At 43.3% G+C, this 22,827-nt stretch overlaps 1 protein-coding gene across 4 annotated transcripts; it reads left to right on the plus strand.

The window, feature by feature from the left end:
* The first annotated feature begins 1,517 nt into the window (after nt 1–1,517).
* Nucleotides 1,518–21,827, plus strand: LOC133381075 (zinc finger protein 883-like). 4 transcript variants are annotated; one of them, XR_009761616.1, is made up of 6 exons: nt 1,518–1,525; nt 9,367–9,516; nt 12,712–12,995; nt 13,781–13,907; nt 17,547–20,879; nt 21,543–21,827. XR_009761616.1 is itself a non-coding variant. In XM_061619568.1 (5 exons), exons 2-5 carry the CDS (start codon nt 9,396–9,398, stop codon nt 19,637–19,639), a joined length of 2,625 nt encoding a protein of 874 aa, XP_061475552.1. In that variant the 5' UTR covers nt 1,518–1,525; nt 9,367–9,395; the 3' UTR covers nt 19,640–21,827. The 4 variants fall into 4 exon arrangements, 3 of the variants coding, with proteins under 3 accessions (XP_061475552.1, XP_061475554.1, XP_061475553.1); XM_061619568.1 differs by having other exon boundaries at nt 17,547–21,827; XM_061619569.1 differs by lacking the exon at nt 1,518–1,525 and adding an exon at nt 10,732–10,910 and having other exon boundaries at nt 9,446–9,516; nt 17,547–21,827.
* Nucleotides 21,828–22,827: the final 1,000 nt, after the last annotated feature.

The raw sequence follows: 22,827 nt of genomic DNA on the forward strand, positions 1-22,827 counted from the left end.
CAGTACTGGTACATGCCTTAAAACACATAAAAAAAGCCACACGGGAGAAAACCTAAAATATTCCAATTGTAGAAAGCATTTCAGTTGCAATACACAATTTAAAACATATGAAATAATTCACACAGGCATGAAGCCCTATAAATGCTCTGACTGTGGAAGGCCGATTCAGTCCCATAAACAGGCCTGAACCCAGACTGGAAAGGGACAAGATAATCTGTTTCATCCAAGAGTACTTGCAATTGCTGCTCCACAACCCTCTCAATCACCTTCCCTGAAAAGGGGGTATTTGCGACCCAGCATTAGTTGTCACAAACCAATGGGTCCAGGGTGGGCTTTTTCAGGAGCGGTCAGATCACTATCTCTCTCAGGGAGGCTGAAACGTCTCTCCTGCAACAATGCATTGACTATACTCTGGATCCACTCGGTCAAACCCCCTCAGCAAGCTTTAATAAGCTAAGAAGTCAGTCAGTCAGTCAATCTTTATTGAGGTCATTGACCAAAACACAAATAAATACAAAAAGTATCTCTAAGAACAAAAGATAAAATATTAAAATATTAAAAGCTTGTCAGACGATATTAGTTTTCTGAAGTTCGTGATTTCCTTAAGTTTATAGTAATGGCACAAAATTTGGCAACCATTTCGGTTATGTATGGTGAGTTGTCCGCAAGTAAGTAATTTGCGTAGAAATCTTCGCTTCTTCCCGGTAGGTGAGTGATTAAAGGTGTAATTAACTGGTGCCTAGGTTCACAATAGTATGGGCAATAGAAAAGTACGTGGGTTAATGTCTCTACCACTCCCTCATCACAAGGGCACTTTCTATCGGAGTAAGGTATTTTATTAAATCTGCCTTCTAGTATTGCAGATGGTAGGCAGTTGAATCTTGTCATTGTGAATGCCTTGCGATGTTTCGGTAGGGATAAATTTGTTAAATATGGCATGGCAAGTTGAGGGTTAGTATTATAGATGTGTTTTTTAACAAGCATCCAGTGCTGTTGGAGATCTATATCATTAATACGTAGGAGGATGTGCTCCTTGGCTTTTATATGACCCATTTTCAGAATTTCCGGGATTGAGAAGCCTAGGTGGTTCAGCTTGTTAGTAATCATCTTATTCCATGGAGAGTGAAATTTGACATGTAGTGTCTGGGGTGCTAGACCAATTGGGCTGAACGTCAGTTTAAGCCATGTATTAATCCTGGGTATCCATACATGTGACTCTATAGAAGGAAGTCCAGCTTCTAGTCTTAACATGAAGCTGGGAACACGTGGGTACTGTGAGTATGGATCTAAGAAAGATATTTTGAACTACTTCTAAAGACCTAAATTTTTCACTAGTTAATACCTGGGAGCCATACAATAGCTGTGGGATTATTTTCGCTTTGAAAATTTTTATGGCTGCGATGGGGATTTGGCCTCCTTTGTTATAATAAAAAGATAATAAAGCCTTCATGGTTATTTTGGCATTAGAAACTACTTGTTTCACATGTAAAGACCACGAACCTGAGGCTTGGAAGGTCATTCCAAGGTATTTGTACACATTTACTTGTTCAATTTGATAGCCATTTATACGCCAAGTATGTTTTATTCTTTTATTAGTGAAGATCAGGGCCTTTGATTTTTCTTAGTTAATCGAAAGGGCTTCTTGTTTACAAAATAGGGCTACTGGAGACAGTAATCGCCTAAGACCAACCTGGGTTCTTGAGATCAGGACAATATCGTCCGCGTATAACAAAATAGGTCTAGCAGTCTCCATTAGACTGGGCGGGTGGGATGATATTTGCGATAATCTTTGAACTATTGGGTTGATATATATATTAAATAGTAATGGAGCAAGGATACATCCCTGTTTGACCCCTTTATAAGTGGGGATTGGGTTCGTTAGCTGCCCATTATTACTGCATCTGACTCTAAGGGATGTATTTTTATATAGGGCTCGTATAAGAGTCAGTAGGCGTGTATCGATGTTAGATTTAGCAAGCTTGTTCCAAAGCCTCTCTCTGGAGATAGAATCAAATGCTGTTTTTAGATCTATAAAGGCAGTATACAGCTCTCTCCTAGATTCACTTTTGTATTTATTAACAATGTTGGAGAATCAATGTGTGGTCTATAGTTGAGCGGCCTGTCCTAAATCCAGCTTGTTCTGGGGCCAGTATTTCATTTTGCTCCATCCATGAGATTAGCTTATCATAAAGATGTGCCGAGTATAATTTACTAACGATGTTTAGAAGGCTAATAGGACGAAAATTCGCTGGATCGTGCCTCGAGCCTTTTTTATGAATTGGAACAATTATTGCTGTGTCCCAGTCGCTAAGTATTTCCATTGAATAATCAATGTGCGTAAAAAGAGCAGCAAGCAAGGGGGCCCACCAATCTAAGTTTGATTTGAATAGTTCGGGTGGAATGTTATCCGAACCAGGGGCTTTATTATAAGCTAAGAAGGGCAAAGGTCGAGAGGGCACGTTGCTGGCCGCATTGTCACAAGCATCTTGTTCACGTCATCATGGCCACATCAACTGAAACGAATCCCAAGAAGTTGCAGCAGACATTGGACTGGACACCTCACTAGGGACTACAATAGATGTAGATGGGGCATCAAGATTGCTACGGAGGCAAGCAATTTTATCCTCAAAGTGCCTTGCAAACATTCACAGCGGGCCTCCAAAGGGTCTAAAACTCCATTTCCCTGAGCTGATGTCAACAGACCCCTGACAATACGGAAGCTCCACTGGACAGCTACTTGAGGATCTGATGGTGGCAGAGAAGTGGGCCGCCTTCGCCCTCAATGCCACACAGTACGCACATTTGTGATGTTTTACTTGTGCCTGATCAGCCTCACAGCACGTCTTTCGCCACTTGCGCTCTAGCTGTCATCCAGCCTGTTTTATTGCTCTTAGCTCACTGGTGTCCTAAGGTGCAAACTGGGTTCCACAATACCGGAGAGGGAGCTTGGGGGCAACTGGGTTCAGTTGGCATACACAAAACACATAAAATAACCCACATGGGAGAAGCCCTATAAATGCTCTTCCTTCCAAAGTTCAGTTGAAGTACACACCTTAAAACACACAACAGAATCCAGACGGGGAGAAGCCCTATAAATGCTCTTAGTGAGGGGAAAACTTTAGTTAGAGTGCACATTAAAACACATCAAAGAGTTCACCCAGACAAGAAGTCCTTTAAATGCTCCCTGTCTGGAAACAGCTTTAGTGATAGACATGCCTTTAAGAGACATCAAAAATGTGTATTGGTGAGAAGCCCTATAAATACACTGAGTGTGGAAAAAGTTTCTCCTATCTTACCTTATCTGGTATAAAAGAATCCACACAGGTAAGAAGTCGTATAAATGCTTAGAGTGTGGACTGAGTTTCTGTCAGAGCAGATACCTTAAGTCATTACCAAAATACACCCACAGGGGAATCCTGTAAGTCCCTGTGATGATTGAAATGTGGGAAGATCTTCAGATGGTGCGCAACTCTTCATTTTAAAAGATTCAAATTCAGAAGGATACACATAGAGCTCATTTGACCAATCAAGCCTTTTTTTTTTTTTCAATAATTTTTATTCAGATTTTCATAAAACATACAAGACAAAATCATAAAACATTCAAAGACAAAAAACAAAATCAAAAATAGTTAAACAAAAAGAAAAAAACAAAAAAAAAAAACAAAAATAAAAAATAGAGTAAAATATTGACTTCCCATTTGTCAAAGATCAAATCAGTTATAAGTCTATAATATATAACAATCCTGTCTCTTAAGTCATATTATAAAATCACTTTCCTCCAGTAGTTATCTTACTTAATCATCAAATCTCATAAACATTACTTTATTCTTTCCACAAAAAGTCAAAGAGAGGTTTCAATTCTTTAAGAAATATATCTATCAATTTTTTTTTCCAGATAAGCATATCGATTAATCCATCTCATTACTAATTATGATAATCTTGTTGTCATAACCATAGTCAAAATAAACATTTCAATTAATCCATCACATCAGAATCTGTTAGGTTCAGTAATTTCAGTAGCCATTGTTCTATTATCCCTATTAGTTCCATTTTCCATCTTCCATCTTCAGTAGTCTTGTTAAGTCCAGTAATTTCAGTATCCAATCTTCCATTATCAGTATTCCATAATAATCTTGCTGTCAAAGCCATAGTCATATAGTAAGAGTCTGATGGGAATTACCTCTATCCCAAATATTTTCTTGCCATCCATTCTGAATAGGTTGCTGAAATACTGCTGTAAAATCATATCTCTGTTCTTTTTTTCAAAATACACTGGGTCATCTCTTGAAAGTTTTTCCATTGTCACATGGCTGCAGTTAATTCCATAGATTTTCTCTATATTGGGCTCCATCACATCATTCCAGTCCAGAAGATTATCCATGCCATTGATAACTTTATCTCTAGAATCTTCATTAATTTCTTCAGAGATAACATTGAGTTCCAAACAATAGATTTTATTTCTAAAGTCCATAGACTCCAAATCTTGTTCCTGTTCCACGTTTGTTCCAATCTCCGGGATCTCCTCTCTCACAGGGACCCCTGTTCCAGTCTCCAGGGTCTCCTCTCTCACAGGGACCCCTGTTCCAGTCTCCAGGGTCTCCTCTCTCACAAGGACCCCTATGTCTTTAATCTCCTGTGTCTCCAAACAATAAATTTTGTTTCTAAAGTCCATAGACTCCAAATCTTTTTCCTGTTCCACGTTTGTTCCAATCTCCGGGGTCTCCTCTCTCACAGGGACCCCTTCCAGGGTCACCTCTCTCACAGGGACCCCTATATCTTTAATCTCCTGCTTCATTTTACTCAATTCAATTTTCAGCTCCTTACAACCCTGTCGCAGGTTTTGTTTCGTTATCTCAATCTCATCCATTATTTTCTGAAACATAGTTATTTCCAGCTTCTCAGCCACTTTCTTAATTGCCATTTTAAAAGAAAAATATAGGAAAACCACTTCTTATTTCAGCAACAATTGGGTTAATACTCCAAACTTGGTGACATCACAGTATAAACAGAGCAGACAGCCTTATCTCTCCATGCTTAAGTAAACAAAATGCAGTTCCCAGGATCGAAACAATTAATGGCGGTCGTCAGAAAACAGATTCGTCAAAATAAAATAGACCAAAAAGAGAGTAGTCTCAGACAATATAATATTCTTCAAAATAAAAATCTGGAATAGAAATCCCTCTTCTGTGTATATCTTTAGAATGCAAATCCAGGACAGCTTTTTGCAACAAAAACAGAGATAAGCTATTAATTAGTGAGTAGCAGAGAGAAGTTATGGCTCCCCAGTGAGATGTCAAAAACCGATCAATCTGGCAAATCTCTTTTAAACAGCAACAATTTAAGTCAAGTAAAAGAAAAATATAGAAAGAAGGGTGCTTGCCTGTTAGTGCGTTCTCTCTTAGAAGATAAGATGAACGTTCGCTTTTCCAGATAGAGCTTGTTGTTAAAAATCCGTCCCACCTTCGTCGGCTGGACCTCGTCCCATAAATTAATGAGATCTGGTCATCCCAACAAAAATAGGCTTTGAGGTTAATCTCTTCGTTTCTCCCTACCCGGGAGAAGTTTAATCAGTCAAAAAAAGAAAAAATCTGACTGATATATCTGAATAAGCTTCTTTTGAGGCAGGAGCCCGTCTCAAAAGCAGGCACAGGCTAAGTCACCCTTCCCGGAAGTCCGACCAATCAAGCCTTAATAAACAGAATTCACACAAGGGACCAACAGCCTAAGTGCTTAAATGTGGCAGGACTTTTCATCAGTGTTGTTGAATGTGGGCAACATGCTTCATTTGTACCCAACATTTTACAAGGTGTCTGAGCAGTTTAACAATTGGGCACCTGCCTGTTCGCCTGAGATGAATAAACTTTGTCTTCTAGTGACTATGTGAATCTAAATTGCCAGGAGGATAGATGGATGCAGTAGTAGCCGGTGAGACGGCACAGATGGAACACTGTTGCCCTCCTTGCACAATGTGCTGGGCTTGCCATGCCTTGCTTCTCGGTCTGCAGCAGTGTGACCCTCGCAGATTTGGAAGGCAAGAGGGCAATGGAGCCCCACCTGCATCGCCGCACTGACCACTATTGGGTTCTTGTGTACATCTGTTTGACCTAGAGTATTGTCCAAGCCAGGAGTGAGGAACTGTGGTTCTCCATATTATGTTGGGACTGCAGCCCCCATCATCCCTGACCATTGGCCATGTTGACTGGAGCTGAAGGGAGACAGGAGTCTGTCAACATCAGGATTGCTCTGCCACACATGTCTACTGTAAGCCACCCCTGCTGTATGTCAACAAGACTCTTTATTGGAGTTAACTGTTATATTTAGTTTGTTGCTTAAAATCCTGCTTTGGGGGCATTTTTGAGCTCCTCCTGTTGCCATCTTGGTACAGCAATTTCTAATTAAACAATGTGGTGTTGGATGCTTCTTTATCTACTTGTTTGTGAAGAACTATTCCTCAACCCTTCTTGCCCTTTGCCTGAGGCCACTGGAGCTTGAGGCAGGCTGATCTCTGGGGTCCCTACATTCATAAAAACACAGAGACTGTGTGCACAATTGTGCTTACAAGTACCTCCTATGATACCTGCAAAAGGTCTCTATAAATATCTCCTCAGAAATTAACAATGCTTGAATTCAAATAATTGCTCTTCCTGCTCAGTTTCTCTTTGCACTGGCTCAGCCTCTCCTACAATGACCACACCCTCTTAAACAAGCCCACACCCTCTTAAACAAGCCCACATTTCTTTGTGTGCCAGGATGGACAGCCTCCATCCCGTGCGCTCTGTAGAAAGGAGAGGTGAAAAAGCTGGTCTCTGTGAGCAAGTGTGGCAGTAGCTGATGTAGGAGTCTCACCACCACCATTTTGTGGTTCTGTCTCTGCTCTTTTAGATGTGGCAGCCATTTTGTGACTAGTCAAAATTCCAAATATGCCCATGGGCCCAAAAAGATTGGTAATCCCTGAATAAGGCTGCATACATGCCATACATTTAAAGCACTTCCCCCCCCCAGGAATCCTGGAAACCGTAGCTTACCTTCCACAGAGCTACAATTCTCAGCACCCTTAACAAACTAGAGTTCCCAGGATTCTTTGGGGAGATGTACTTTCAATGTATGGTGTATGTGTAGAGTGCAGCACCTATTAACCAGTATAACCAGTAGAGTCCAGTAGCGTTTTAGCTTGCTTATCAGTGCCAGTTGCCGACCGTAATAATAGACCATCAGCCAAGTCTTTAAGAAAACAAAACTTTACTGTTTTCACACCGTGCTCCGTCTCTTGCTCACCAACCAACTCTATAATGCTTTCCTATTACCCCCACACCTCTGTGTGCTCATTGAAGCCTTTTTATTGCTGCTTCACTTATCAGTTACAGCTGCAGCCTGACCTTGGGCATTTCTGCCAAGTGCTGTCCATTACCGGCTTCACTGTGTCTTTAACTCCTAACAGTCTTGTCTGGAACTGGCTGTGTTGCCCACCTAAGCCTGACAGTATGCACAGGCTAAAAGAATGGATGAAGAGAGGCTATTGTCAGGCTGGGCAACATCTGCTTTAAGTGTGTGTATGTGTGTGGGGGTTCCAGCCCAGGGGCCAAATGCAACTTGTCAGGCCTATATATTTGCCCTTGGAACTCTCCACAGGCCACAACTTTCACTGGCTTGTGTTTTTGTCTGGCTGGAATGTGTTTTTGAACTCCTAATTCCTCTTCCTTGCCTGGGTGGAGGATAGAGAGGGGTTTGTGAGTGTGTGTAGAAACTCATATACTGTTGCTGCTCTATCCGCTTTTGCCTCCGGCCCTGTCCACCACTAGCATGTGGCCCTCAGAAGGCTGCCCACAGGGGAATGTGGCTTTGGGCTGAAAACAGTTCCTTGCCATTGGCCTACAGGCTCCTACTTTCATTTGTCTTGTTTTATAGTTCTCTGATTGCCACTTGGGACCATTTGGCCACTTGCCTTTAGCTTTCTTCCTTGAAGCTGATCTGCCTAAGCAGCATCACGGTGTATCCTAAGCCAGGGGTTCCCAAACTGGCCCGTGAACCACCAGCAGCCCCATGAGCTTCATTCAGGTGGTCCGCAGCATGTCAGCATTAAATACTGATTTTTTCATTGTATTTTTATTGCTTCATTTATTCCATATATTGTATTTTATTGTGCTATAATGTGAATTCTGTGGAGAGCCTGGCTGGGAGTCCAGAGTCTGTGAGTTCAAATCCCCACTTGTGTCTTCTGGATGTCAAGGGCCAGCTAAAGATCACCCCCATAGTGAGTGGCTCAGGGTTATGTGCCCTGCCACCTGCGTAGCCGTGGGCAAACTGCATAGTCTGAAGGAGCCCAGTTGCCCCCAGCTGACAGTTGCAGACAAGGAAGGGGCTGGTTTGTGCAGCTGTGGCAAGCTGAGCAGGCCCTAGCCAGCTGGGGAGGACTAGCCTCAGAGGGAGGCAATGGGAAACCCCCTCTGAACATGGCTTACCATGAAATCCCTATTCACAGAGTCGCCATAAGTCGGGATCGACTTGAAGGCAGTCCATTTCCATTTTCAGAAAACAAAAACAGCCTGTTATACAAAGGTAAATGTTACATTCATTGCTCCAACCACTTTTGCCTCTGGCTGTGTGTGCCCACCAACAGCAAGTGGCCCGCAAGCTCAGAAAGGTTCTTGAACAACCCCCCCCCCCGTATTATTATGACAGAAGGAGCAAAGATGCAACTGTACTGGAGAACTTGTTTTGGCGGGTGAGGAGAGGTGTAGCATCTGACTACCTATCCAGACTAGCATCCTGTCCAAACAAGAGGCATCCAGATGCCAGTGGGAACCCCACACGCACCACATGAACCCAGTAGTCCTCTCCCACTAATGTTCTTCAGCATCTGGTAATAAGAGGGACATTGCCTCCAATACTGGAGGTAGGACGCAGCCATCACGACTAACAGCTGTCGATAGGACTTATTTCCCTTTGCATTTGTCTGGTCCCCAAGTAAAGCGATCTAAGTTGGAGGCCGTCAATGATGCCATAGGCGAAAGACCTTCTTTTTGTCTTTCCTACATCTCCCACCATTCCGCTTCCTTGGTTGACCCCATTGGGTTCTAGCAGTATGAAAGAGGGACCCAGGATACGGCTGATGTAATTTTTGCTGGGGGTTGGGGAGGGGAGTGCTAAGCCGACTCCTCGCCACTAAAACTGCTTCCGACCCAAGAACTGTATAGCTGAAGCAAGGCTGCTGGGGTGGACGGGGGGGGGGGGTGGCAAAACAGACTAGCAGGTGGTTACCTTTCTCCCCCCCCCCATTCTCTTTCTTTCTCAACCTGCCCAGCAACTGCTTTCGGACACGGGGAGGCGCTTTTCTCATTGGCTGAGCTTTCCCGCTCCATATTCCAGAGCTGCTGCCCACCGCTCTGAAAAGTGGAATGGAGTTACGCACGCGCGCACATCCGTCCCGGGCTTCGCGGATCCGTCCCGAGTGGTCTTCTCTCCCAGGTCGTGGTGGTGGTGGTGTAAGTGCCCTTCTGCTGGGTCGCTACTCCAGCGGTGAGTGTCTCCGGGGGTCTAAAGCCTCCCATTTGCAAGGGAGGGACCGGGAGGGTAGAATTTTCACGCAACCCAATCGCCGGCTTTCTCCTGGGAATTACATTTAGCCTCGCATGCAAAGTTAGGGAAAAAATGGATTAATGCCGCCCCTCCCCCTCCCCTCCGTTTGCATAAGAACACGAGAAGAGCCCTGTTGGATCCGGCCCGCGACCCACCTGGTTCAGCAGCCTGGTCTCACAGGAGCATCTGGCTGGCCACTGTGAAAACAGGATGCTGAACTAGATGGGCCACGGGCTGATCCAACAGGGCTCTCCGTGTGTTCCTGTGCAAAGGAAAGGGGCGTTCATCAACGAAGCCACTCTTAATGCCTTTTCACGCATGACTCAGAGCCCCGCAAGGCATAGACTGAATCCCTCAAGTAAGCAAAGATTATAGGGCTCCCGCATTACAAGATGATGATCTCTTGGAAGGGCCCCCCGCATCATCTCAAGAGCCTCGATGCGTTCAGGTTTGGTTTTTTGCTCAGACAAGGGATTGGGGGGGCGCCTTGGGAGAGCCAGACTGCCACCCCCATTCATTCACTGGTCCTCCCTCCTACCCACCCACCCATCATTTTCTTTTTCCTGGCCATTCCCCATTTTACCATCTTCCTACCTGAGAGACTCCACAGACCCAGCTTGAGGGAATAAGGAAAGTGAACCAGGCACTAACCAGCCTAAACAGAGGTGTGTGTGTGTGTGTGTGTGTGTGTGTGTAGACCACAAGGGAGGGTGGGAGCGGTGTTTCTAGGGGCCATTTGGGAGAGGGTGGGTAACTAGATGATTTTGACAAGGGTCACAATCAGGAGAAAGGCAGGCAAGTCATAGACTACGGATAACTCAGGGCATCACTGGAGGAAAAGGACAGAGAAATCCTGGACAGGGAATCTGGAGCAAGAGTTCTGAGTGTAAAACACCTTCCCTGCAACAAGATATGCCTATTCTCTTGCAGGGCAAAGGATGCAGAGGGGGCTTCTCCATTCTGCCTGGCGAGAAGCAATCTTAAGAGTTAAACTGAGAAAGAAGAGATTCCTAGACAAAAATCTAGAGACAAAAGGGGGGGGGAGTAAGTGCTTATTTACCAAGTACTTGAGAGGTAGTGATGACCACCAACTTGGATGGCTTAAAAAGATGATGATGATGAATTGCATTTATGTCCCACTTTTTCTCCAACTAGGTCAAGGTGGCATACACGGTTCTCCTTCTCCTCATTTAATCCCCACAACAACCCTGTGAGGAAGGTTAGGCTGAGAGGCAACAGGTGACCCAAGGTCACTAAGTGAGGACCAGAAAAGAACAGAATGGTTTCAGAGAAAGAGGTGGATCCCACAAAACAAAATACCTTAACTATCAAAGGTATACAGGTGCATCTTCAGCATACATCAAAGGCTGTACAACATTGTTTCTCAAGCTTTTTTTTAAACCCATGACCCCTGTTATTGTTATGTGCCTTCAAGTCGATTACGACTTATGGCGACCCTATGAATCAGTGACCTCCAAGAGCATCAGTCATGAACCACCCTGTTCAGATCTTGTAAGTTCAGGTCTGTGGCTTCCTTTATGGAATCAATCCATCTCTTGTTTGGCCTTCCTTTTTTTCTGCTCCCTTCTGTTTTTCCCAGCATTATTGTCTTTTCTAGTGAATCATGTCTTCTCATGATGTGTCCAAAGTATGATAGCCTCAGTTTCATCATTTTAGCTTCTAGTGACAGTGCTGGTTTAATTTGTTGTAACACCCAATAATTGGTCTTTTTCGCAGTCCATGGTATGTGCAAAGCTCTCCTCCAACACCACATTTCAAATGAGTTGATTTTTCTCTTACCCGCTTTTTTCACTGTCCAACTTTCACATCCATATATAGGGAATGGGAATACCATGGTCTGAATGATCCTGACTTTAGTGTTCAGTGATACATCTTTGCATTTGAGGACCTTTTCTAGTTCTCTCATAGCTGCCCTCCCCAGTCCTAGCCTTCTTCTGATTTCTTGGCTATTGTCTCCATTTTGGTTAATGACTGTGTTGAGGTATTGATAATCCTTGACAAGTTCCATGTCCCGCTTTCAAATCTGGCTCCCCTATTAATGGGGCTGTGCAGATGTGATGACGTGTAGATCACGTAATAAGCTGTGTGTGATCTCATCTTCCGTACATAACATTTCATACTTTTATATCTTGATATTGTTAATTTCTTACTTAGTTGACTTTCAGGCATCTCTTGAAGATCTGTATACATACATAGGCCTACGTAACTGTTTATATTTTTTTGATCAGCCAGTAATTTTTTAAAAAATGCTCACTCCCCCCCACCCGAGATCTTTCTACACCCCCTCCCCCGTTGAGAAACATTGCTAAGCAAAAATGATGCTAGACACACCTCTATGGGGAGGGAGTTCCACAGTCTGGGGACTGCCACAAAGAGACACGGTTGATGGAGGGGGAGGGGAAAAAGGGAGTCTGGATTAGGCAACTATTTATTTCATTTATGAATTACTTCCAGTGATGCATCTCACAGCAACTGCATACAGAAACAATTACATATATTTATTTATTTTTATTTTTACGGTTTATTTCTATGCCACCTTTTGGCCAAAAGGCCCTTTAACAAATATGTGTATACCACTTGATAGTAATAAAACCTCAAAGTGGTTGCCAAAAAAGTATGTATAAAACAATAGCATATAGAAAAAGCTGTTTCAAATCTAAAACAGATGGCTGGGAATTTAAAAAAAAACTTGCTTAGAAGACTTGTTGAAAAGAGTCATAGTACGAGGGGAAACCAAGGGAAGGTTGTTAGGGACGGAACAGCAGTCAAAGTGCAGTGTGCCTTATCTAGGCTTTGATCTGTGGGGCTGAGGAGGAGCCCCCACTCTGCGGCCTAGTTTCTCCTTGGCTTTTGTGTGCCTTTCCTAAGAAAAGAGATCCTCGTTTATGTTCTTCCACGTTGTTGTTGTTGTTATTATCATTATTTATTAAATCTATGCCCCTCCCTTCCTCCTAGTAGGAGCCCATGGCAGCAACAAAAACACTAAAACAGTCTAAAACATCTTAAAAATAGACTTTAAAATATATTAAAACAAAACATCTTTTTAAAAAAGCTTTAAAAGCAATTCCGACACAGATGCAGACATTACAACATTACCAGTTGTTGCCTTTGCAGGGCTCAATAGCCTCACACCTTTGAGCAGTCTGCGCCTTGAGACAGAAATTGGCATCAAAGGGATCCTGTTTAAGCCTTCCTTTGGGGACAAAGTGAAGATGGAGGAGGAGGATTCAGCTGCCTGCAAAGCAGAAAGGGGCAAAGAGGTGAACAAAGCTGGGAGCAGTGGAGGATTCTGTGAGAAAGTGGTGCAGAAGACCCTTTGCGTAGACACAGCCAGCTCAGATGTACTGTGCCAAAGCTTCATATGTTACTGCTACCAGAAGTCCAAGAAGCCCAGAAAGGTTTGCAGCCTTTTTTTTAACCTACCTCTCTTTCTTCCAGCCTTATGAACCTTTGACCTAACGCGAATAACAAGAGGGAAAAAACAAGAAAGGGAAACTTACAGTTTCTCCACTTTGACTAGTACAAGGCATCACTGAGTTCTTATGCACATAGCAACTAAAAAAAAAGTTCCCCCCCCGCTCCGTAACATCATCATTAATTGATTAATTCATTGTCTACACTGCTTAATGCCAAAATAAGCTTCTAAGCACCTTACAAGTACACAAACCAATGATGCAAACATTAAAATGTAAACGTACATACTTAAAATATGCAATAAGGAAATCCCACTCAAAAATCGCAGCAGTTGAATCTGGAGATGCAGATCAAGAAAGCAAGGGAATGCTTGTGTAAACAGGTGCATCTTCCAAAGCCAGGGACAGCCTGGGCACTGCTCACACTTGCGCATCTTCTTGCCTTGGGGAACAGACAGAGTTCAGTGGCAGAGAATCTGCTTTGCATGCAGAAGGTCCCAGGTTCAGTTCCTGGCAACTTCAGGCAGGTTTGGGCAAGACCCCATGCCTGAAACCTTGTAGACTGTACTGAGCTACATGGACCAATGGTCTGACTCTGCGAAAAGTAGCTTCCTGTGTGCCTATGTTTTTTCCTTCTGTGACAGGAGAAGCTTTGGGCTCCATTTATGAAGCTTTGGACCATGCAGAGAACCTCCAACCACCTCATCTTTGCCATCTTCTTGAATCGATACTCTTGTCTACCAGGTGAACACGTTTCCTTCTTCTTTCAGGTCCCAGTGACCTTTGAGGAGGTGGCTGTGCATTTCACAGAGGAGGAGTGGGTGCTCCTGGATCCAGGCCAGAAGGCTCTACACAGCGAAGTCATGGAGGAGACCTGTAGGAATCTGGTCTCTGTAGGTAAGACTCCCTCTTTGCCTTGTAATGTAAGCCGAGCCCTGTTGATTGGACCAAAGCCCCATCCAGTCCAGTATCCTGGGTTCCTACACAGTGGCTGACTAGATGCTTTTGGGGAGCTCACAAGCAGGATAAGAGGACATTGTTCCTCAGACAGTTGTTCAGAAGCATGCTGACTTTGATTCTGGAGGTATCAATAGCTGTCACAACTAGCAACCATTGATATCCTCCATGAATTTATCTAACCCTCTTTTTAAGCCAATAACTTGGTGCCCATCACAATAACAAGTGGTAGCAAGTTCCATCAACTATGCATTGTGTCAGTAGTCCTCAAGCTTTTCCAACCCAAGCCCCACCTTTGACCCAAACATGCCTTTGTGGACTCATCTCGTTAGTTGTTTTTTTTTACCATATATTTGTATGGTGGTAGTACTGCTGTGGCAATCCACCTCAGATCAAGCTGTGATCCTGTAGTGGGTCCTGACCCACCGGTTGTAAACCAGTGCATTGTGTGATGAAGTTCTTCCCTTTTGTCTATCCTGAATCTACAGTTTACAGTCTAAAACTGGGCACAGGGGAAACGGAGGGAAGTGGAGGCAGGAATAAACAGGGGAGTGAGGTGCAGTTGTTTCAGTTATACCTTGCTTAGGCTTGGTTATACGCCGCACTACACCAGGGTTTGGAGACAAAGGTTTAAGATGACCAGTTTATTGAGCATTCATCCTGATTTGTTTCTGGAGAGATCAGATGACATTGACTGTTTATACAGCAATCCTGATTTATAGTTGCAGGGAAGTTAGACAGCATTACATCAAGCGTCATCCCACGCTTTTCAATGCCTTTTCCCATCTCTTTCCTTACTGCAAAAAAGTCCGATCTTTTGGGGAAGTGAGTTTGTTGAGCAGGAGCTCCAAATCAGGTTTAATGGCGCAACCTGAATTTGCCAAGACACAATTGAATCCCACCCCAAAATAGTAACAGTCTGGAAGTGCCTTAGGAGGGCTGTGCACGGGTTTCATGGACTGAAAGGAAGTAAGAGATGGTTATGTTCAGGGCTGCGTGCACACCACACATTTAAAGCACACCCCGCTGCTGCCGCCCCAAGAATCCTGGGAACTGTAGTTTGTTGAGTGTGCGAGGAGTTGTAGCTCTGTGAGGGGTAAACTACAGTTCCCAGGATTTGGGGGGAAAGTCACGCGTGTGTGAATTCAGCCTAAGTCTCTTCAATCTTCTCCTTGACCATCACTTTAGCCATTCCTACGTATATCATTCCTTGCAAATGTATTCATCTATACACATACACGGGGAAATGAAAAATAGATAAGAAATAGTACTGGTGAAAAATCAAATTGAAACAGATTTGGCATCAAATTGTGGACTGCAGAACAAATTATGCAGAGAACACCTTATAAGAACACAAGTAGAGCCCTGTAGCTGGTTCAGGCCATTGGCCCATCTTAATCCAACACCTTGTTCTTGTGTTGTCCAACCAGATGCCCCTGGGAAACGCACCAGCAGGACCTAAGCACAGTGCCACTCTCCCTGCTTGTAATTCCTAGCAGTGGTATTCAGAGGCATCCTGCCTCCGACACTGGAGGGTCTCCCATAGCGAGACCCTGACAAAATGTATTCACCTTCCTTGCAGCTGCCTCATTCTCCTTTTATGCCCCATTAAAACCTTTGTCGCCCTGATCTGCGGTACGCGTTCTATCTGAGCTTCAGTTGTTGTGGTTTTGAACAACCCCAAAACAAATCTGGACAGATCTGACCCACAACTTTCCTTTCCCCCTCCTTTTCCCCCCTTTTGAAGTCAAACATAACTGTGTTAGACTTTCTTGGCAATTGTCCACTTGCATTTATGTTGAATTTGATAGCACTGTGGTAACTGCTTCCAAACTGGTTCAACAATACTTATCTCACACCAGGTCCTGGGCAGGAGCAGCTATCAGGGAGGGTTGCAACCATGGACATGGCCTCCCAGCGGTGCTGCCATTACCCTGTACCAGGAGAGTGAAAGGGTGGAGCAAGGCAGCAGCGAGGTCAGAGCAGTTCAGGTGCACCAGCAGAGCCAAACTAGCACTCCCACAGGAGCATCCCAACTGCCCTGATCTTGCTACCACCCTACCCTCTCTCCATCCCGGTACAAGGTAGCAAGGGTGTTATCAGGAGGCCAGGTCTGTGGTGACGCCTCTCCCCGCCAGCTGGTCTTGGCCGCCAATTAGGATTAAGTCTAGAGTTGCCTTCCCTCTAGTTGTTTCCAGGACCAACAATTTTTATTACTAATTAATAAAATTTATATCCCACCCTTCTTCCCAGGTTGCCCAGAGCAACAAACGCATACAATGAAAACATCTAGAAACAATTCCAATACAGATGCAGACTGGGATAAGGTCTCTACTTAAAAGTCTTGTTGGAAGAGGAAGGTTTTCAGTAGGTGCCAAAAAGACAACAAAGATGGTCCCTGTCTAATACTGTATTTAATGGGAGGGAATTCCAACGGGCATGTGCCACCACACTAAAGGCCTGATTCCTATATTGTGTGGAATGGACCTTCTGATGAGATGATATCCGCAGGAGGCCCTCACCTGCAGAATGCAGTGATTGACTGGATATATAAGAAGTGAGATGATCTTTCAGGTGTTCTGGGGCACAGACAGTCATTTGGGATATCTAGAAATTTTACCCTAAACAACTCTTGCTTATTTATATAGCAGCCTCACTGTAAATGCCACAGGTCCTTGCTCTAAGGAGCTTGCTATCTAAAATTTGACAGAATAGTAGAGGAACGATGAGCTTGAATCCTGGAAAGATGGGGGCCTTCTGGGTGGGTGGTTCCTGTGTCTGGGAGATAGGCTAGTTGCCTGTCCTAGATAGGGTTGCACTCCCTCTGAAGGAGCAGGTACACTGTTTGGGGTATTCCTTGATCCATCTCTAGAGACTCACGTGAGCTCTGTGGCCAGGAGTGCTTTCTGCCAACTTTGTCTGGTACACCAACTGCGACCATTCCTGGACCGTGATAGCCTGACCACAGTGGTCCATGCATTGGTAACCTCAAGACTTGGTAACTGTAATGTGCTTTACCTGGGGCTGCCCTTGTATCTGGTCCAGAAGCTGCAACTAGTGCAAAATGCAGTGGCCAGACTGCTTACAGGAGCAGATTACTGGCAACAGGTTCAAGGTAATTCACAAAGCCCTAAACAACTTGGTCCCAAAGTACCTTAAGGACAGTGTGACTCCCTATGTTTCATCTCAATCACTGAGATACTCTGATGGGGCACTTTTGATGGTTCTCCCCCACCCCTAAGGTTTGGTTAACCTCCACCAGGGACTGAGTCTTCAGTGTGGCAGGCCCTGCCCTATGAAACTCCCTACCATGGTTCGGCAGGAACCATCCCTCCCTTCTTTCAGGCATCTCTTGAAAACTGAACTTTTTAGACAGGCCTTTTAACATGATTTTTTCCCCAACCAGTGCAGTATTTATTGATGCTTCTATTATTGCTTCTGATGATGTTTTTATTGGGTTTTAAATTTTATTATGTCTTTGTGGGCATGAGGAGGCTTCAGACAGGCTGGTCCTGAATCTCTAAATGTTTTTGATAATAGAGCCAAAAGTAATTTCTCTATTTCTGTCTTCTTTAAAAGGACTTCCAGGTCACAGTTCTGACCTCATCTTCTGGCAGGTGAAAGGGGAAGATCCATGTGTTGAGGGTTCTGAGGAAGGCCAGAGACCAGCAGTCTCCCAGTGCAAAAAGAATTTCAGTGATAGCAGAAGCCTTAAAGAACATCTAAGAATTCACAGAGACTGGAAACCAAATAAATGCTCAAATTGTGAACATATTTTCAGGTATTGCACAACCTTTAAAACACACCAAAGAACCCTCACAGGAGAGAAGCCCTATAAATGCTCTGAGTGTGGGAAGAGTTTCAGTGACAGAAAAACGCATAAACTGCACCAGAGAGTCCACACAGGAGAGAAGCCTTATATATGCTCAGACTGTGGAAAGAGTTTGTTTAGTAGCGGAAACCTTAAACGACATCAAAGAATCCACACAGGAGAGAAGCCCTATAAATGTTCAGACTGTGGAAAGAGTTTCATTACCAGCGGAATCCTTAAACAGCATCAAAGAACACACACAGGAGAGAAGCCCTATAAATGCTCAGACTGTGGAAAGAGTTTCAGTGATAGAAAAACTCATGAAGTGCATCAAAGAATCCACACAGGAGAGAAGCCCTATATATGCTCAGACTGTGGAAAGAGTTTGTTTAGTAGCGGAAACCTTAAACGGCATCAAAGAACACACACAGGTGAGAAGCCCTATATATGCTCAGATTGTGGAAAGAATTTCAGTGATAGAAAAACTCATGAAGTGCATCAAAGAATCCACACAGGAGAGAAGCCCTATATATGCTCAGATTGTGGAAAGGGTTTCATTAGTAGCGGAATCCTTAAACGGCATCAAAGAACACACACAGGAGAGAAGCCCTATAAATGTTCAGACTGTGGAAAGAGTTTGTTTAGTAGCGGAAACCTTAAACGGCATCAAAGAATCCACACAGGAGAGAAGCCCTATATATGCTCAGATTGTGGAAAGAGTTTCATTACCAGCGGAATCCTTAAACAGCATCAAAGAACACACACAGGAGAGAAGCCCTATAAATGTTCAGACTGTGGAAAGAGTTTCAGTGATAGAAAAACTCATGAAGTGCATCAAAGAATCCACACAGGAGAGAAGCCTTATATATGCTCAGACTGTGGAAAGAGTTTGTTTAGTAGCAGAAACCTTAAACGGCATCAAAGAACACACACAGGTGAGAAGCCCTATAAATGCTCTGAGTGTGGAAAGAGTTTCAGTGATAGAAAAACTCATGAAGTGCATCAAAGAATCCACACAGGAGAGAAGCCCTATATATGCTCAGATTGTGGAAAGTGTTTCATTGCCAGCAGAATCCTTAAACAGCATCAAAGGATCCACACGGGAGAGAAACCCTATAAATGCACTGAGTGTGGGAAGAGTTTCAGTGATAGAAAAACGTGTAAACTGCATCAAAGAATCCACACAGGAGAGAAGCCTTATATATGCTCAGACTGTGGAAAGAGTTTCATTAGTAGTGGAATCCTTAAACGACATCAAAGAATCCACACAGGAGAGAAGCCCTATAAATGTTCAGACTGTGGAAAGAGTTTCATTACTAGCGGAATCCTTAAACGGCATCAAAGAACTCACACAGGAGAGAAGCCCTATAAATGCTCTGAGTGTGGAAAGTCCTTCAGTCGGAGCACACACTACAAAAGACATCAAAGAATCCACACAGGTGAGAAGCCCTATAAATGCTCTGAGTGTGGAAAGTGTTTTAATCAGAGTGCAAGCCTTAAATCACATGAAAGAATCCACACAGGTGAGAAGCCCTATAAATGTTCTGAATGTGGAAAATGTTTTACTCAGAGCACAAGCCTTAGATCACATAGAAGACTCCACACAGGTGAGAAGCTGTATAAATGCTCTGAGTGTGGGAAGTGTTTTAATCAGAGTGCAAGCCTTAAATCACATGAAAGAATCCACACAGGTGAGAAGCCCTATAAATGTTCTAAATGTGGAAAAAGTTTTACTCAGAGCGCAAGCCTTAGATCACATGGAAGAATTCACACAGGTGAAAAGCTGTATAAATGCTCTGAGATGGAAAGTGTTTTAATCAGAGTACAAGCCTTAAATCACATGAAGAGTCCACATGGATGAGAAGCCCTATGAATGTTCTAAGTGGAAAATGTTTTAGAGTACAAGCCTTGGATCACATGGAAGAATTCACACAGATGAGAAGCCCTGTAAATGTTCTGAGTGTGGCAAGAGTTTTAGTCATCACATAACTCTTAAATCACATCAAGGGACACACAAGAGAAGTTCTATAAATGCACTGATTGTGGAAAGAGCGTCTGTCGCAGCAGTTACCTTACCTAGCATAAAAGAATCCACACAGGCGAGAAACCATATAAATGCTTAGAGTGTGGAATGAGTTTTTATCAGAGCAAATGCCATAAGTCACATCAAACTGCACACAGAAGAATCCTGTAAACCTCAATGATGATTGAAATATAGGAAAGCCTTCAGGTGAAGCCCACATCTTTTTTTAAAAAAAAATAAACTCAGGAGGAAGTATATAGATAAAGTTTATTCCAGGGATAGCCAATGTGATGTCCAGCAGATGTTGTTGGACACCAGCTTCCATCAGCCCCAGTCAATATGATCAATGGTCAAGTATGGTGGGAGTTGTAGTTCAATAGCATCTGGAGGGCACCAAGTTGGCTACTCCTAGTTTATTCCAACAATCAAACTTTAACAACCAACCAATAATTCACACAAGGGACCAAGTGTAAAAATGATCAAAATGTCACATCAAAGAATTCATGCTGTGAGGAATCCTGTCAATCATAGTAATGATGGCAGTGGGGAAAGATCTTCAGCTGGAGCACACCCCTTTAAGTTAAAAGATCCAAGATCAGGAGGAAGTATGTAAACACAACCAGTCAAACCATATTCGCCTTCTCCATACTGTGCATAATGGTTTACACCTTGATCATCTCCTTCCCTTAGCTGCCTTTTTGTATTAGTTGGACTCTAACTCCCATCATCCCTATCGGTGGGCTGGGGCTAATGGAAGATGGTGTCACATCTGGAAGTCAGAGCTTCTCCATTCCTGGCTTTAGAACATTGTCCCTTCAAAATTGGCCTACAGTCCTCACAAGAAAACATCTTGCAGCGTGGACTGATTGCAACCTAAACTGCTCTTTAGGCTACAATCCTGTACCCATTTACCCAGGAGTAAGCCCTATTAAAACCAATGGGATTTAAATAGACTTGTATAGAATTGCAGTTTTATAATAAGTCAAATAAAATAGCAAGTCAGATCTGAGTTGATCCACAGCTGCGGAAAATGTTCTGCAATCCTTTAGGCTGCAATCCTGTACTCACTTTGTCAACGGTAAGTGCCACTGAAATAACAGGAAATAGTTTTGAATAGAAATGTACAGGATTGTGCTTTTATTGATCCTCCACCCCAAAATCATTCACTTTGGGCTTTTGAAATATTTATGTATCACATTAAATTGGCATTTTTTTTTTAAGTTGATTAAATTTTAAGTCATATCAACGATAGTCACATATTCGTTGATTTTTAGCAGGGGAAAATGTTCCAGTTCATAACATGCAGGAGATCCCACATCACTGGTGTTCATGTACTATAGTGGTTGCTAAGTGTGCACTGTGTATATAGAGCCAATGAGGATCATAAAAGAAGCCCTTTTTTGTGTAATTGGGAGCACAATCCATCCCACATGGGCACAGCCCCACGTGTGGGGAAGGGATTGACTTCGAGCTTCCTTCTTGTGCCAGCAATTCCTTTCAACAGGTGGGTGTCAGGGGAGGGATCCATAAAACGAGCGCTGTTGGATCAGACCAAAGGCCCATCTAGTCCACCCTCCTGTTTCCCACAGGGGCCAACCAGATGCCTATAGGAAGCCCACAAGCAGGACATGAGTACAATTGCACTCCCCCTCATGTTCCCCAGCAACCAGTATTTAGATATACACTGTCTCTGGTCCTGGAGCAGTAGCCTTACCCTCCTTGAATTTTTCTACAATTGTAGGGCAGTGACCTGAAAACGGGCATGTTCTGCTGTAGCTCCTGTACTGTGGGGCGCCCTTCCCTCTGCCATATTGAAGCAGCAACCATCGGCTGTGTCAGATGTCTTATGAAGACTTATCTTTTTGCCCAGACTTTCCCTTACCCTGTTTTATGTGTTAGAATAAATGTTACATGTTTTTCTATTGCTGTTTTACTGGTTTTAGATTGTGTTTTAATTATACTTTGTTTTTTAGACTCAACACTGCTCAGAGATTTTTGAAATGTGAAGCCATTTATACGTGCTTATAAATAATAAATGAATAATCCTCATTTGAAGCCATCCAAATTGAGGCAAAACTGGCGGCAAGTTCCTTTGTTTAATTGTGTGCTACATGAAGAATGTCCATTGTCTGTCCAAGCATTTCCCAGACTGGGTCACAAGTGGGTCACAGGCCTTATAAGTAAACCCAAAATAATTATTGCTTGTAGTCCTTAAGTGGCGTGTTGAATACCCCTTACAATGTTTGGGTTTGCTGGCATATTTATTGTATTTTTATTTATTTATTAGATTTATATCCTGCTCTTCCTCCCAGTAGGAGCCCAGGGCAGCAAACAAAAGCACTAACAACACTAAAACGTCATAAAAACAGATGTTAAAATATATTACAACAAAACATCCTTTAAAACATTAAAAGACATCGTTTAAAACACCTTTAAAAAAAAAAAAGCTTTCAAAATGTATTAAAAAGTAATTCCAACACAGGCTGGGATAAGGTCTCTACTTGAGAGGCTTGTTGTGTTGATGCTTGTAACTGAAAGTTTGAAAGGCTTGAGTCTTACATTTTAACACTTGGGAACTGCTCTGATGGCTGATGACAGAAAACCTAAGGTACAAAATTCATGTGACAGTAAATCAGTGGGTCACCATAGCAAGTAAATTTGGACTTGTGGGTCATCATACTAAAACCTTTGGGGACCACTGGCCTATTCCCCCAATTCAGCTTCATTGGAAGACCCCAAAGGATTTTAATATTATGGGGGGGGATCTCAGGCAGGGGGGAGCTGATTTGCATTTCCTGTACATGGGTTTCTCTATGTCCCTTTCTGATATGAGGGTTTGTTCTGTCTGTTACGTGCCAACTTTGAAATGCCTGCCCTGAAATGGCTTGCCTGGTGCCCTCACTTGTCAGGCCAAGTCATTTTTCATTTCCCAAGGAAATTGACAGCAGAATCCTAAGCAAGTCTACTTACAAGTTATGTCCCATTAGTTTCAATGGAGCTTGCTTCCAGGTAAGTAGGCATGGAAT

This window comes from Rhineura floridana, chromosome 3 (genome assembly GCF_030035675.1).
Source record: "Rhineura floridana isolate rRhiFlo1 chromosome 3, rRhiFlo1.hap2, whole genome shotgun sequence".
Classification (NCBI taxonomy): domain Eukaryota; kingdom Metazoa; phylum Chordata; class Lepidosauria; order Squamata; family Rhineuridae; genus Rhineura; species Rhineura floridana.

Excerpts from the sequence above, each read along its gene's own strand:
- LOC133381075 (XM_061619568.1), top strand. The coding sequence starts at position 9,396 with ATGGAGTTACGCACGCGCGCACATCCGTCCCGGGCTTCGCGGATCCGT. Across the intron at positions 9,517-12,711 it reads GCTGGGTCGCTACTCCAGCG|GGCTCAATAGCCTCACACCT; the intron begins GTGAGTGTCTCC and ends TTGCCTTTGCAG. Across the intron at positions 13,908-17,546 it reads TAGGAATCTGGTCTCTGTAG|GACTTCCAGGTCACAGTTCT; the intron begins GTAAGACTCCCT and ends CTTCTTTAAAAG.